Below are 13,305 nucleotides of genomic sequence, written 5' to 3' on the forward strand. Positions count from 1 at the left end.
GAGGAGATGACTTGCAATCAGTTTTATTTTATCTTCAGGTGTGTGTGTGTGTGTGTATGCGTGCGTGCATGTGTGTGTGAGCATGCATGCTAGTAGCAAGGTAGATTTGTTGAAATTTCTTTAGAGAGGTAAGGCGAGAGAAAGGTAATCAAGAGAGAATACAGGCTTCGCCAGAGTGAACATAGGCTATAGCAAAGAAACAGACAAGCCAGTGACATACATGTTCAAGAACGTGGAATTGCTTTATTACTCAAATTATATTTCTATTTCTTAAAAAAATTTAACTTCCAAAGAATTATTTTAGCACATTAGATTTTTTTTAGGAATATTATTTGGCTAAAAGCATGTTTCCCAGTGTATTTTGCCTGTTCATATAAATGTTTTATTTATTTTTTAAATTTTTAAAAAAAAATTATTAGTGAAACACCATGAGGTAGTTGTAGACTTACAAATTTTTGTGCTTGGGTTTCAGTTATACAATGATGGAGTACCCATCCCTCCACCAGTGCCCTTTCTCCACCACCAATGATCTCAGTATCCCTCCCACCCTGATAGTGAGATCTTTAATCCACCTTATCTGACTTTTGTGCCTGGCATTAGACAGAGGTCTGAGTTCATTTTTTTGCAAGTAGCTGACCAGTTTTTCCAGCACCATTTGCTGAAGAGGCTTTCCATGCTCCACTTCACATTTCTTGCTTCTTTATCAAAGATTAAATGATCATATGTTTGAGACTCTGTGTCAGAATATTCAACTCTGTTTCATTGGTCTCAGCAGGAAGTTTTAATAATGAGTTCAGCATTGAGAGCTTGGTAGGGAAATTGAAAACACAAGCAACGGTGAAATAGAGGGACTTAATCAAAATAAAACTTTTGTGCTTAAATTAGTACCGGCAAAAAAGTAAAATGGCAACTCACAGAATGGGAGAAGATCTTTGAAAGTAAGATTAGGGAACGTGTGTTCAGCTGCTGTAGGAAAGTGCTGCATAGCTCAGGGGTAAATTACTAACCATCCTTGTTCGCATATTTCCAAACAGTGGATCTCCGACAAGAAATGCTGGATGACACCCAAAAGAAGCTGATGAACTTAGCTCACTCGACAGAAGGAAAAGTGGACAAGTATGCGCTGCCTTTTGACTTCGTATGTTTTATAGAGATGACTCACTTCTAGGGTAAACGCAACTGCTTGTAGATGTTTGTGATTAGGTTTTCATTCTTTTATTTGGGGCTTGGGTACGCATCCAACTAGGGCTTGGGATGGCTGCTGGCCGTCTGTGCCCAGGGGTTGCTCTCGACATAGCTGGCACCAGGCGGTGCCAGAGATTGAGCCCAGGCCTCCTGCACGCACAGCATGCCCTCCACCACTGAGCCTTCTCCGGCCGTGATTAGGCTCCTAAAACGCCTGTTTATAGGTAGTGATGAGATGTAGGTAGTTTAAATGAGGGTCAGTAGAACACCTCCCTCCCTCTCTCTCTCTCTCTCTCTCTCTCTAATAATGTAGGAGTACTACTATTTGTTCAGCCGTTGATTAAGCTGATTGAATTCGGCATGAACTCCACATTACATTTTTTTTTAATTGGATCACCATGAGATAGAGTTACAAAGCTTTCATGTTTGAGATTCAGCCATTCAGTGATGGAACATCCATTCCTCCACCAGTGCACATTTTCCACCACCCACATCCCAGTCCTCACCCTGCCTCTATGGCAGACAATTTCCCTAATACTCTCTCTCAAATTTTGGGCATTATGTTTTGCTCGAAATTTCCCACCACCAACCATTCAAGCCTACCTGTCAGGGGCAGGTGCTAGATAACTTATTTTCTGTTGTTCCTTTTGAATATCATGAGAGCTCGCCCGGCCACGATTATAAATGTAAAATTCTAGATTGTAAATGATTGGGTTCCGGAGACATCTCTGTATGGCACTAATCCATTTTGGGATGCAACTTGGGAGTCTCTGGGCCAGGGCTGTTGGTGCGCTAAGATGGAGCCTGGAGGCAGATTGTGGAAGACCACCTTCTCTTTCCCCGCTTTCCTTTGCTGGTGTTCGTTGTTAAAGCAACTGGCGGTCTCACACACATACCTCGTTTTAGCTCTGGAACATTCTGGGCATCCCATACTTGAGTGTGGTACTTGCACACACCTGGCTGCAGGACTCTGGCGATCACGTGCACTTAACGGCATCAGGGATCCCAGACAGCAGAGCCGCCAGGACCACGACCAGAGCTTGTGGGCGGCACCATGACCAAACTTGCTGCCTGGTGCTTGGCTGGCAGGCGCTTTGTTTGTCCCGGTTCCAGCTTGCATTATTTTTTTAAATACAGTTTTTTTTTCCCTCCAGTTCAGGTATTTTCTTGAGCCCATAAGAACATTTTAAAACATTACCTGGGCCGGAGCTATCATACAACGGGTAGGGCATTTGCTTTGCATGTGGCCAACCCAGGTTCGATCCCCCAACATTCCATATTGTCCCCCAAGCACCGCCAGGATTAATTTCTGAATGCAGAGCCCAAAGTAAACCCTGAGTATTGGTGGGTATGACCAAAAAAACCAAAACAGTAATTAAATAAAAAAACAAACATTACCACAGCACGGGGAGCTTGAAAAATAAAAATTTTATTCTTACTGTACATTTTTTACTCTTTACATTCCTTTAGTGAACATAATGATATTCAAATGTGTTAGATCTGAAGGCAAGGTACATGTCATTTCATTAATATTTTATTTTATTTTATTATTTATTTTGGTTTTTGGGTCACACCTGGCGATGCACAGGGGCTGCTCCTGGCTCATGCACTCAGGAATTTCTCCTGGCGGTGCTCAGGGGAGCATATGGGGTGCTGGGGATCGAACCCAGGTTGGCTGTGTGCAAGGCAAACGCCTTACCCACTGTGCTATTGCTCCAGCCCCGTCATTAATATTTTAAAGATTCAGATATCGCATCATTTGAAAACCAGAGGTGAAGAGATAAAATAGAGCTATAAAGAACAAGAATTACATCACCATTTAAGGTGGGGAGGGCAAATCGTAGAGACTTCTTAAGGTGGACAGCAAACAACACAGATGGACATTGAAAATTACAAATGAGACACCGTCTTGAATTTACTGCATTGAAGAAAGTGGGTGGTTGTAATAATAATGGACAGTCAAGTCTCAAGTTATATGGAAATAATTTCTGACAAGTTATTGTTTAGTTGAGTATGTGCTTAGTATTTATTTTGTGCGCCTCTGTTGGGATGCTTGTTGGATTAGCTGGAGCAATTTCTGCCTTTGTTTTCAGAGTCCTCATGCGAAATCTTTTCATCGGACATTTTCATACACCAAAACACCAGCGCCGTGAAGTATTCAGATTGATGGGAAGCATCTTAGGTGTCAAAAGGGAGGAGATGGAGCAGGTAAATGAACATTACGTTTGCACCTAAAATGGTGGCACCATAAAATGTTGTTTTCTATTTCTGTATGTCAGTCTTTCTGAATGCACTTTCTCAGTAATCATTTTAGCAAATTTGGTCAGCTTACAAACTACCTCTCCATGAGAAAGAAAACATTTTGAGACTTGACAATCCTCAGTTCTCAGTTCTTTTTTTTTTTTTTTTGGATTACACCTGGTGGTGCTTAGGGGTTACTTACTCCTGATGCTGTACTCAAAGTATCACTCCTGGGGCTGGAGCAATAGCACAGCGGGTAGGGCGTTTGCCTTGCACGAGGCCGACCTAGGTTCGATTCCCAGCATCTCATATGGTCCCCTGAGCACTGCCAGGGGTAATTCCTGAGTGCAAAGCCAGGAGTAACCCCTGTGCATCTCCAGGTGTGACCCAAAAAAAAAAAAAGCCAAAAAAAAAAATCAAATATCACTCCTGGCAGTTCATGGGAGACCATATGGGATGCTGTGCATGGAACCTGGGTTGGCCGGGTGCAAGGCAGGCGCCAACCTGCTGGACTATCTCTCCAGCCCCGTCAGTTTGTTGTGTTTTTTAAATATAGGGCTTAGGATGATATTTCCTTGTATTTGTAGCTTGTCTCAGTGGAACATGAACATTTCATTGTATTCGGATTCTGGATTAGTAATCTGTAAGGAATTTGAACTTGCAAAGCATGACTTGTTACTCCCTGAGAGTAACTAAAAGTATGTTTTTCTTTTCTTGTACCATTAATAACATGTTTTGGTTTTAAAATAATCTTTCAGTTGCTCAACGAAGATCAGGGCGGAGTCACCAAGTGGATGAGCGGGTGGCTTGGTGGAGGATCTAAAAGCGTCCCCAACACGCCTCTGAGACCCAGTCAGCAGGCTGTCCTGAACAGCGTAAGAGCCGAGTTTACTCTTCTCAGTGCCAATAGTGTGACAGTGCTCCATGTTCACTTGCAAAGCAGCAGACTCCTGTGTTTCAGGTTCTTTAATACAAGCCCATTTGTTTTGGAGTTGAGAGGTGATTCACTTGAAGCCATTTTGAATTGTGGCATATAGGTTTTATTTTATCCCTTTATTTGTATGGTACTTTTTCCTTAAGGAGTATCTCAGTTCATCCTTTGTATTCAGTCATGGTGCTGTAGTTTCAGAAACCCTTTTGTCTCACTGCCAGAGACAAGTTTTATTAGATGCACATGCGAGGTGTGTGTACGTGCATGCGTGCGTGTGTGTGTGTGTGTGTAAGAGAGAGAGACTGTCCAGCGCTGCTGGTGACCTGGTACAAGAAGCCAATTCTGATGGAGTCTATGATGATAATCAATAGACTCTGGCTGCAGGCTGGTGGCACAGTAGACAAGTTTATTCACGGTAAGTCGTGACTGTACAGAAACCAAAGGAATGCAGTACCTGAAGAACAAGGAGTTGTGGTAAGGAAAGGCCAGAGGGGAAGCGCATGGTTTCATGGGATGTTGTATACATGCTCAGGGTCTCTGAGCTCTCAACAGGAACAAAGTTTCTACCCCGTAATGGTTTCACAGCAGAGGCAGTCGCTCCTGCCGGGCTCTGGTGCTGGGGAGTGAGCCAGTGGGCCACATGCCAGGCAGGGGCCTTACCTGCTGGACCATCTCTCCAGGCCCTCCTTCACTTTATTTCAAAAGTTTATTATATTTTCTCCCACTGCATTGTTTGTAAATATGGTAAGTTTTTAATCTGGTGATTTTTTTGCTGATTGGTTCTTTAAACACTTGATCTTAGCCAAAAGGCCGAGAAGCGATAAAAGGGCTGGAGTGATAGCACAGCGGTAGGGCATTTGCCTTGCACGTGGCCAACTTGGCTGACCTGAGTTTGGTTCCTCTGCCCCTCTCTGAGAGCCCAGCAAATTACTGATAGTATCTCGCCCACACGGCAAAGCCTGGCAAGCTACCTGTGATGTATTCGATATGCCAAACACAGTAACAAGTCTCACAACGGAGATGTTACTGGGCCCGCTCCAGCAAATGATGAACAACAGGAGAACAGTGCTACAGGGTCTTTAAAAATCTGTGACTGTGACTTATTTTCTGTAGCATAACGTTTCATATATCTATAAAATTGTTGTTGAAATGATTTAAGTTCCAAATGATGACTCGGAGGCTGGATTTCATGGACCCCATTAGATTCCCAGTACCTCATGGCCCTGTCCTGACCTGCACCCCCAGTACTTTGCTGGGACCCCCCACCCCAATCACTTGGTGTGTCGCAAAATCCAAAAATAACAAAATTGAAGGCCTGGTCTTTCTTTGTGGGGTGAGGATGGATTGTGGAGGACCAAGCTCCCTAGCACTGCTCGTGGGTCCCAGGGGCCATTTCTGCAGTTATGTGTTGCCTACCCCTGGGTGTAGCCAGCCAGATTACACCTGCTGCTGTGCCTGGGAGCGTCTCCTGGTGGTGCTTGAAGGACCATGTAGTGTTGGGGAAAGGGCTGCAGTCCTTCCCAGTCCCAGCCTTCAAGACAAGTGCCTTAACCTTTGTATTACCTTGCCCATACCCTTTTTGGGCAGTGTTTATTTTGAGGTTTGGGTTATAGCCAGTGATACTTGGGATTTACTGTGCTCAGGGATCACTTCTGGTGGTGCTCAGGCGACCTTAGCAGGGATAGAACAGGGATTGAGCCTGGGTCGACCCTGTGCAAGGCAGTTTCCCTATCCCTTGTGTGTCCCTGGTCCCCTTTGTGGTCTCTTAATTGCTCCTGATGGCTAGTCACTTAAGTGTCACCTGGCTGCATATGAGTATAGGGCTTTATAATAAATGTGGTCATCAGTGGGCTGGAGAGATAGCACAGCAGGTAGGGCGCTTGCCTTGCAAGCAGCCAACATTGAAGACCCAGGTTCGATTCCTCCGCCCCTCTCGGAGAGCCTGGCAAGCTACCGAGAGTATCTCGCTGGCACGACAAAGCCTGGCAAGCTACCCGTGACGTATTCGATATGCCAAACACAGTAACAACAAAGTCTGATGATGGAGACGTTACTGGGCCCGCTCAAGAAAATCGATGAACAACGGGAGGACAGTTACCAGTGGTCATCAGTGAGTGTCCAAAAGAAAGGCGCACGGGAGGTGGGGTCGGGGAGGGAACTTGAGGTTTTGGTAGCAGAGAACCGTTCCCCTGGTAGGCCCACGGTGATGAACAGAGGAAGGACTGGGGAACAGAGAAACAGGGCCCCAGGCTGGTTGGTAGTTGGTTTATTTCTCTCTCCTCCCCAATGTAGTTCGATTTCTCCCTTTACAGCACAATCGTAGTTGTAGTTTTGGTCATGGTTCCAGTCATCATCGTTCCATCATCCTAGTTTCCTCATAGACGTCAAAGTCCTCTCCTAGCCCAGTCTTTCTCATAGTTCTCGACTTCAACCACTCTCTTTCCCCTTATAGCATAGTTATATAGCAATCACGAAGGGTGGGTACACACAGGCGGGGTTGGACATTGTCATAACAACAGAGGTAAAGCCATTCTTTCAAGGGGAAGTTCTAGGAGATTAACTCAAGGACAGAAATCTCATCTGCGGGTTCAGCACTCAAGATTGCTAGAAGATCTGCTAAAGGCCGGATTCCATCCAGGGTGTATTGCTTTCTCCTTTCCTCAGCTAGTAATCCATTTAAACAATCACAGTAAATTTACTTCTTACTAATCTTTCTAGTCATTTTGTATGAACACAGTAAGAGATATATTTAGCTTAAAGGTTGGCTCTTCCTGGGGACATATCGCCATATATTCCAGACCACAGTCCTCAGGCCAGGTTAGTCAGGCCTACGCAGGGTCCTGATTCAGTTACGTCTTTTTGGGTCATGACAGAGTTTGTTCCATGACCGTGCTCATAACTTATTTATACTTAAGCTGCTTAGCTTGTCCCCTGTGGATGCCAGGCTACCTTACAGCTTGCCCTGGGTCTATCCCGTTGCTTCTTCAGGGGGTGTCAGGAAGTAAGGGCAACTTTAAGCTTAAGGTTTAAGTCAGGTAAATATGATGGATGCCCAGAAGTAAATATTATTTGGAGTCAATTAACTCTCATTACGAAGTATAGCATCAACTTGTCTTCATGTGTCTATATAAAAAGGACATTGCTAAACCATGCAAGTGACAAGGAAAGAGAAAAGCAATATAGAATTGTTAGTTCTTGATGGAATTGGGTGTATCTCAGGGGAACTGTTGTGGGAGTAGCACTGTAGCACTGTTGTCCTGTTGTTCATTGGTTGGCTCGAGTGGGCACCAGTAACGTCTCCATTGTGAGACTTGTTGTTACTGTTTTTGGCATATTGAATACGTCACGGGGAGCTTGCCACGCTCTGCCATGTGGGCAGGATACTCTCGGTAGCTTGCCGAGATACGCTTGGCTCTCTCAGAGGGATGGAGGAATTGAACCCTGGTTAGCCGCGTGCAAGGCAAACGCCCTACCCGCTGTGCTATCACTCCAGCCCAGCTGTGGGAGTAACTCAATAAACCTAGGCTCCCTCTTAGAGGAGCAAGGACAAACCAGTGTTACCCAACAGCCATCACAGATTTATTGATTCAGTTATTAACGTTTTTGTAATCTAAGCCTTGGTCCCAGAGTGACAGCTATTTTTCCTTAAAAGCTTGTTTACAAAGAAATCATTCCAGGGGCAGGGTTAGTTTTTATTTAATTGATTTAGTGATTTATTTTTCGATTTGGGGGCCATACACATCCTTGCTCATACCCATCCTGGCTCTGCACTCGGGTCACTGCTGGTGGGTGTGGGGGACCATCTGTGGTGCTGGGGAGCAAGTCTGGGTCCGCCGCATGCAAGGCAACTGCCCTTTGCACTGTACTTCAGCCCGATCAATTTAATATTTTCATATTAGAATTGCTGGTATATTTTAGTAGTGATCTGACTATCATTTTAATATCTGCTTAATAAAACGAACATTTTTTTTTCTTAGTCCTTTTCAGAACTTTTTGTTAAATTTCTCGAGACAGAGTCGCATCCCACCATTCCACCACCAAAACTTTCTGTTCGTGATCTGAAACTTTTGGATTCCCCCGGACGGAGTAAAATGGATACCAACTTTTCAGAAAGTTTTAAAGGTAAAGTGTACTTGTTTATTTTTTTCTACAAGTGAAATTAGTGAATACTGGATAACTATATTTAACAATGCTGTTAGCTTCTTGCGAACTTTGTGCTTTTGAAGAATGTGTACAACAAAATTGCGAACTTTATATAAAAGGTATGTTTATGTATTGGATCATTTATAAGATGTAGACTATTCTAAAACCTTCATACTAGTTTCTGGAACATCTTAACGTTTGAGAATCCATTAGAGCAGAGTTGAGCCCCCTCTCTTTCTCCCCTCCCTTGTCCCCCTCTTCTTTCTTCTCTTTCCACTTTCATGTTCTGTTGTCTTCTTTTATTAAAAATTTTATTTGTTTTTGGGTCACACCCTGTGGTGCTCAGGATTTACTGTTGGCTCTGTACTCAGGCATTCCCTCAGTGCTCAGGGAACCATCTGAGTGCCGGGAATTGAGCCCAAGTCTGCTTCATGCAAGACTAGCGCCCTGCCCAGCTTTTGATTCGGCTTCAGCGGTTGGATCTACAGCCCAGTGGTGGTCTGGGTTGGTGTGGATTTGCAGGGAAGCAGCAAAACTCAGTCTTGAGTCCCTGAGCTGAATTCAAGAGTTGGCTGAGAGTCAGCGCTGACTCAGTTGCACCCGCCCCTGCAGCTTTCCGGAGCTCTGGAAGCATCTGCAGGAGAAGCCAGAGAGAGGACACCAGGGAAGGCACTTGCCTTGCAGGCATCCAGCCTGGCTGGGTCCAGGCATCACTGAGCACTGCCAGGAATGATTCCTAGTGCAGAGCCTAGAAGAACCCCTACGCATTGCTGCGGGTGCCCCCTAACCCCAAAAAAACTAAAAAATTTTCAAGTGTCTGTAGCAAAGTGCGGCTTGGGATGTGCCCGGAGCAGCCTGAGAGAGTGAGTGGTTGCCGCGCTTTGTTGCCGCGGCTTCTTCATGCCAGTCTTTCTGCTGTAGGGTACCTGCAGGGCTCATGATGGACATACCCGCCCACGGGCTTGGGGAAGCTAAGTTCCCTGCAAATAGAACCCTGAGGCGATGTCTGGATGGTGTGGGTCCCCAGCTTCCCCTGCTGGCAGGGACTCTAAGGGTCCCCAGCGGCTGGGAGGTGCCCTGCGCCCTGCCACCAGCCTCCAGAGGTCAGGTCACTCCAGACCCCCCAGGGCTCAGTCTCCCAGGCTGGGTCCCCCACTGCAGGTCCCTCTGGGCCTCTTCTGTGATGTAGGTGTCATCCCACACCCCCCACGACCAGCTGTACCTTGGGCCAGATGTGAGCCCCCCACCCCAATAAGTTCTGTGTGCTAGAGCAGCACACAGGAAACATGCAGAGCCCCAGAGGACCATATAAAGGATCCCGAAGGCACATTTGGGAGAGATGCCATGGGCTGAGCACTGAGAAAGGAGCAGGGCTCCCACACCTCTGCAGCCCTGTGCTCCCCTGCTTGCTAGCTCACTGACCACAAGAGCAGCTGCATGCTCCTGGAATTCTAAAATCTTAAGTAATTAGGGTCCAGAGAGATCTCTGCAGTGAGCTGCTTGGTTCTGAGATTCTTTTGTGTGGCTCTGGATCCTGGCCGTTAAGGAATTTAAATAGTAGCCAGGGGCATTTCGTGGGCGTCATCTCAGGGGCCCATGGGGCGGAGTGGGGGGGCGGAGAGGAGAGTGACCTGCGCCTCCCCTGTCCCGTGAGGCCTGGCGTTTGCTGTTACTGCTCCTGCGTACCTGGGCTTCTCGTCGGGTTCTGGAAGGTGGTGGCCACCGGGATTCCAAGGGGGCAGGCGGCGGGACAGTACCTGCTCCTGTCTTCAGTAGCCCGGTGACAGTGGCCTGGTGCAGAGTCTGGAGGCGTCTCTGCAGCGAGCTGCTCGGTTCCAAGATTCTTCTGTGTGTCTTGGAAAAAAGTTTTTATAGTAAATTTTTTATCAGTTATTTATCGGGTGGTTAAATAGAAACTGTGGACGATTGTGTCCATGTACCTTCCTGTGTTCTCTGTCTTTTTCTGTCTCCTGGTCCTTTCTCATTGGTCTGCCTTCTTTGGTTCATAAGTCCTATTATCAGATTCAGCACGCAGCAGCATATACGTTAGACTGACTGGGGTGTCAAATCTGGGAGCCTGAATAGCACATTGACAACACTGTTTCTACAGAAAAGGTTTCACACTACTGCACTGCACATTACATTTCAATACCCTGTTTGGAGTTTGCATCTAATAACTTCTGAATAATTCAAAAGAATGCCCAGTACTGTCTAGCGTCCTGAATGACAGGGTGGAAGTTTGCAGTTGGCACAGATGGTAGGTGAGCTGGCCGTTCATATCCATGTTCATAAACGACATGGGTGTGCCTTGGGACAGGACGCCCAGGGCCCCCTGGTGGTTTACCCACAGACCAGTCAGTGCTTCATTGCAGGGGCCTGACGATATGGTGTTGCTTGGGCCCCGCAGTGCTCAGGCTGCCCCGAAGGTGCTGGGGACCTCCAGGGTCACACCAGCAGCGCTCAGGAGACCAAACGGGGCCAGGAGTCACCCCTGCGAGGCTGCTCGCTGGCTGGTGGGTGTCCCCGGGCCCCGAGACGGCACTTTGAGAAGCTTGTCTGGTGCCAGAAGCCATCTCAGTCGGACCCTCTCAGCCCTCATGTTTCCTCCCTCAGAAACGGCAGGACCCAGGCCCGGCAGCAGAACAGAAGGCGGCTCCTTCCTGGTGCCCCGCTCCTCGGCCGTGCCTCTTCTCAACCCAGCTGGACTTGGGCCCGGCACGCCCGGGCACCTGCTCTTGAAGCCCATCTCAGACGTGTTGCCCACGTTCACGCCATTGCCCGTGTCGGCAGACAACAGCGCTGGAGTTGTACTCAAGGATCTCCTCAAACAGTGACCCCCGCCTGCCGCCGAGGACGGCCCACGCAGCACTTTATGAAAACCCGTCACAAAGCGGCCTTCTGAACCAGTCAAGGGTTTGACACTGTAGCTTTTCGGGATCGAATCAAGGTGGTTTCCGTGTTCGTCGGAGTGGCAGGGTCCCGGTGCTGGGGAGCTGCAGCATCTGCTACTTGCCCCCTTCTCTGATTTGACCAAATTAGCTAGAAGCTCTTCATGCTCTTTGTACAAAGATAGGCGAAAGACAAAAAAGTCCCTGCTGCTCCGTATCGGCTCTTTTGTCTTTCTTTGGTCCCCAGGTTCCTTTCAGCTAGAGACGTGGTTTCACGGGAAGGGTTTTACACAAAGGAGGACACAGTGGTGATGGCACCCGCAACATACAGCCACGTTTACTTACGTTGGGGCATTTATTCTCGTTAGGGGACTGGCCAGGGACAGGCGTCCCAGGTAGGAGGGCGCACGCGTGGATCCGTGCAGGACGATGCCATGTGGAGATTCGCGTGCCCGCTACAGTCCAGGCCCAGCGACCTCTCACGGCAGCCCCAGACCACTGCTTGCCAGCACCGCCTTCTTGCCGGGGCCAGGCTTCCCCCAGGTGACCACTGACCGCAGGCCCTGTCTTTGGATGGCGGTGTATTTCAAGGGCATTTTGGAAGTGGAATCCGCTGTCCAGAACCTTAAGAGATGGACTCTTCCCTGGGCCTTGTCCAGATCATTTGTTCCTTTTTCTCATGGGATCTGAACTGTAGGTAGGAGGATTTCTTTTTTTTTTAAAGCATTAACATATCTTTTCAGGGTATCTTGAAACTAAATGTTTCTCACCCACAGACACAGTTCCCAGCGGGAAAGGGTTAGGGCGGCTGCTGTGGTCAGACCCATCGGCATTGTCCTGGATAGGACCCCGCTGCCTCTATCCGAGCTGCTGCTCTAAGCAGTCCCCTCCTCCGGGACCCCCATCCTCCCGTCATCCTCACCGAGGCAGGGATGTCACTTCAGCACCAGCCCATAGTTCCTGGAACTCCGGAAGTAAAGGAGCATCTGGGTTATTTTTATCAACTTGTCCTACAAAGTGCAGACTTGGAACTGAACCGTGTCAGGATGTTGGTTTTGCGTTGGTCGCCGAAGTTGTACATGTAAAGACATTTCTGGCGAACGTTGTGAATTTCAGTATGCCTTTAAAATAAAACACCTGTATAGTTACGAAGGGAGAAGTGACACTAAATCCAGCTGTGTAAATACCAGCACTAACTCGGGTTGTTTGTAAATTTTGCTGTGATTAATGTATAGTTTCTACTGTATCAGAAAACAAACTGTGTCTGTGTGATGGGTAGTTTTTCTGAACAATTTATTAACGAGTCATTGCTGCTTCATCTTTTTAGCTAATTTCTTTCTCTTTTTTTTTCTTTCTTTTTTGCTAATTTATTTCTGTTCCCATGCTTTATTTCTTCCCTTTAAAGGTAGTTGTCACTGAGTTCTATATTAGAACAGTCAGCTGCCTCCTCCTGTCCTTCTTACCTGTCATTATTTTTCTGTGAAATGAGTACTCATACGTTTTTATATGATCCCTTGAAAGATACTTTTATCGATCCTCTAAATTATTTGCTGCCTGCCATTGAAGTTTCATTTCAGTGTGGAGCGTCTGAAATAAAAGTTTCTAAGTTAAAAACCTCTAAGCCACAATCAGTTCTTCATTGAGAAGTAGACCATGTCTCCTCCCGATTCCCTTCCCTTTAAAGGAGAGGCCTGGTGGGTACATACGTTGCAGGTCCTCCTGTCTGAACTGCCTTTTGGATAGCTTGGACATCGCCATCCCTCTCTCGGAGCTGTCTGGGGGAGGGGACTCCTGCCTAAACTTCCCTGGCCTACTTTCCCTGGCCGCTTTATCAATGTGGCCTCATCTGAAAGCCAAACGGCCCTGTATTTCTGTTGTCCTGTCCTTGGAGGTATAGTGGGCTGGACTGCACCTCAG

At 47.0% G+C, this 13,305-nt stretch overlaps 1 protein-coding gene across 1 annotated transcript in view; it reads left to right on the forward strand.

Annotated features, from left to right (window-relative positions):
- TRIP11 (thyroid hormone receptor interactor 11) overlaps positions 1-13,005 on the forward strand; it is a 68,538-nt gene extending 55,533 nt beyond the window's left edge. The window contains exons 17-21 of the mRNA XM_056133647.1: positions 1,035-1,116; positions 3,279-3,393; positions 4,185-4,301; positions 8,335-8,479; positions 11,114-13,005. Coding sequence (XP_055989622.1) covers positions 1,035-1,116; positions 3,279-3,393; positions 4,185-4,301; positions 8,335-8,479; positions 11,114-11,334 — 680 coding nt within the window. The 3' untranslated portion in view covers positions 11,335-13,005. The remainder of the gene's footprint in view (positions 1-1,034; positions 1,117-3,278; positions 3,394-4,184; positions 4,302-8,334; positions 8,480-11,113) is intronic.
- Positions 13,006-13,305: the final 300 nt, after the last annotated feature.

This window comes from Sorex fumeus, unplaced genomic scaffold (genome assembly GCF_029834395.1).
Source record: "Sorex fumeus unplaced genomic scaffold, SorFum_2.1 ptg000098l, whole genome shotgun sequence".
NCBI lineage: Eukaryota > Metazoa > Chordata > Mammalia > Eulipotyphla > Soricidae > Sorex > Sorex fumeus.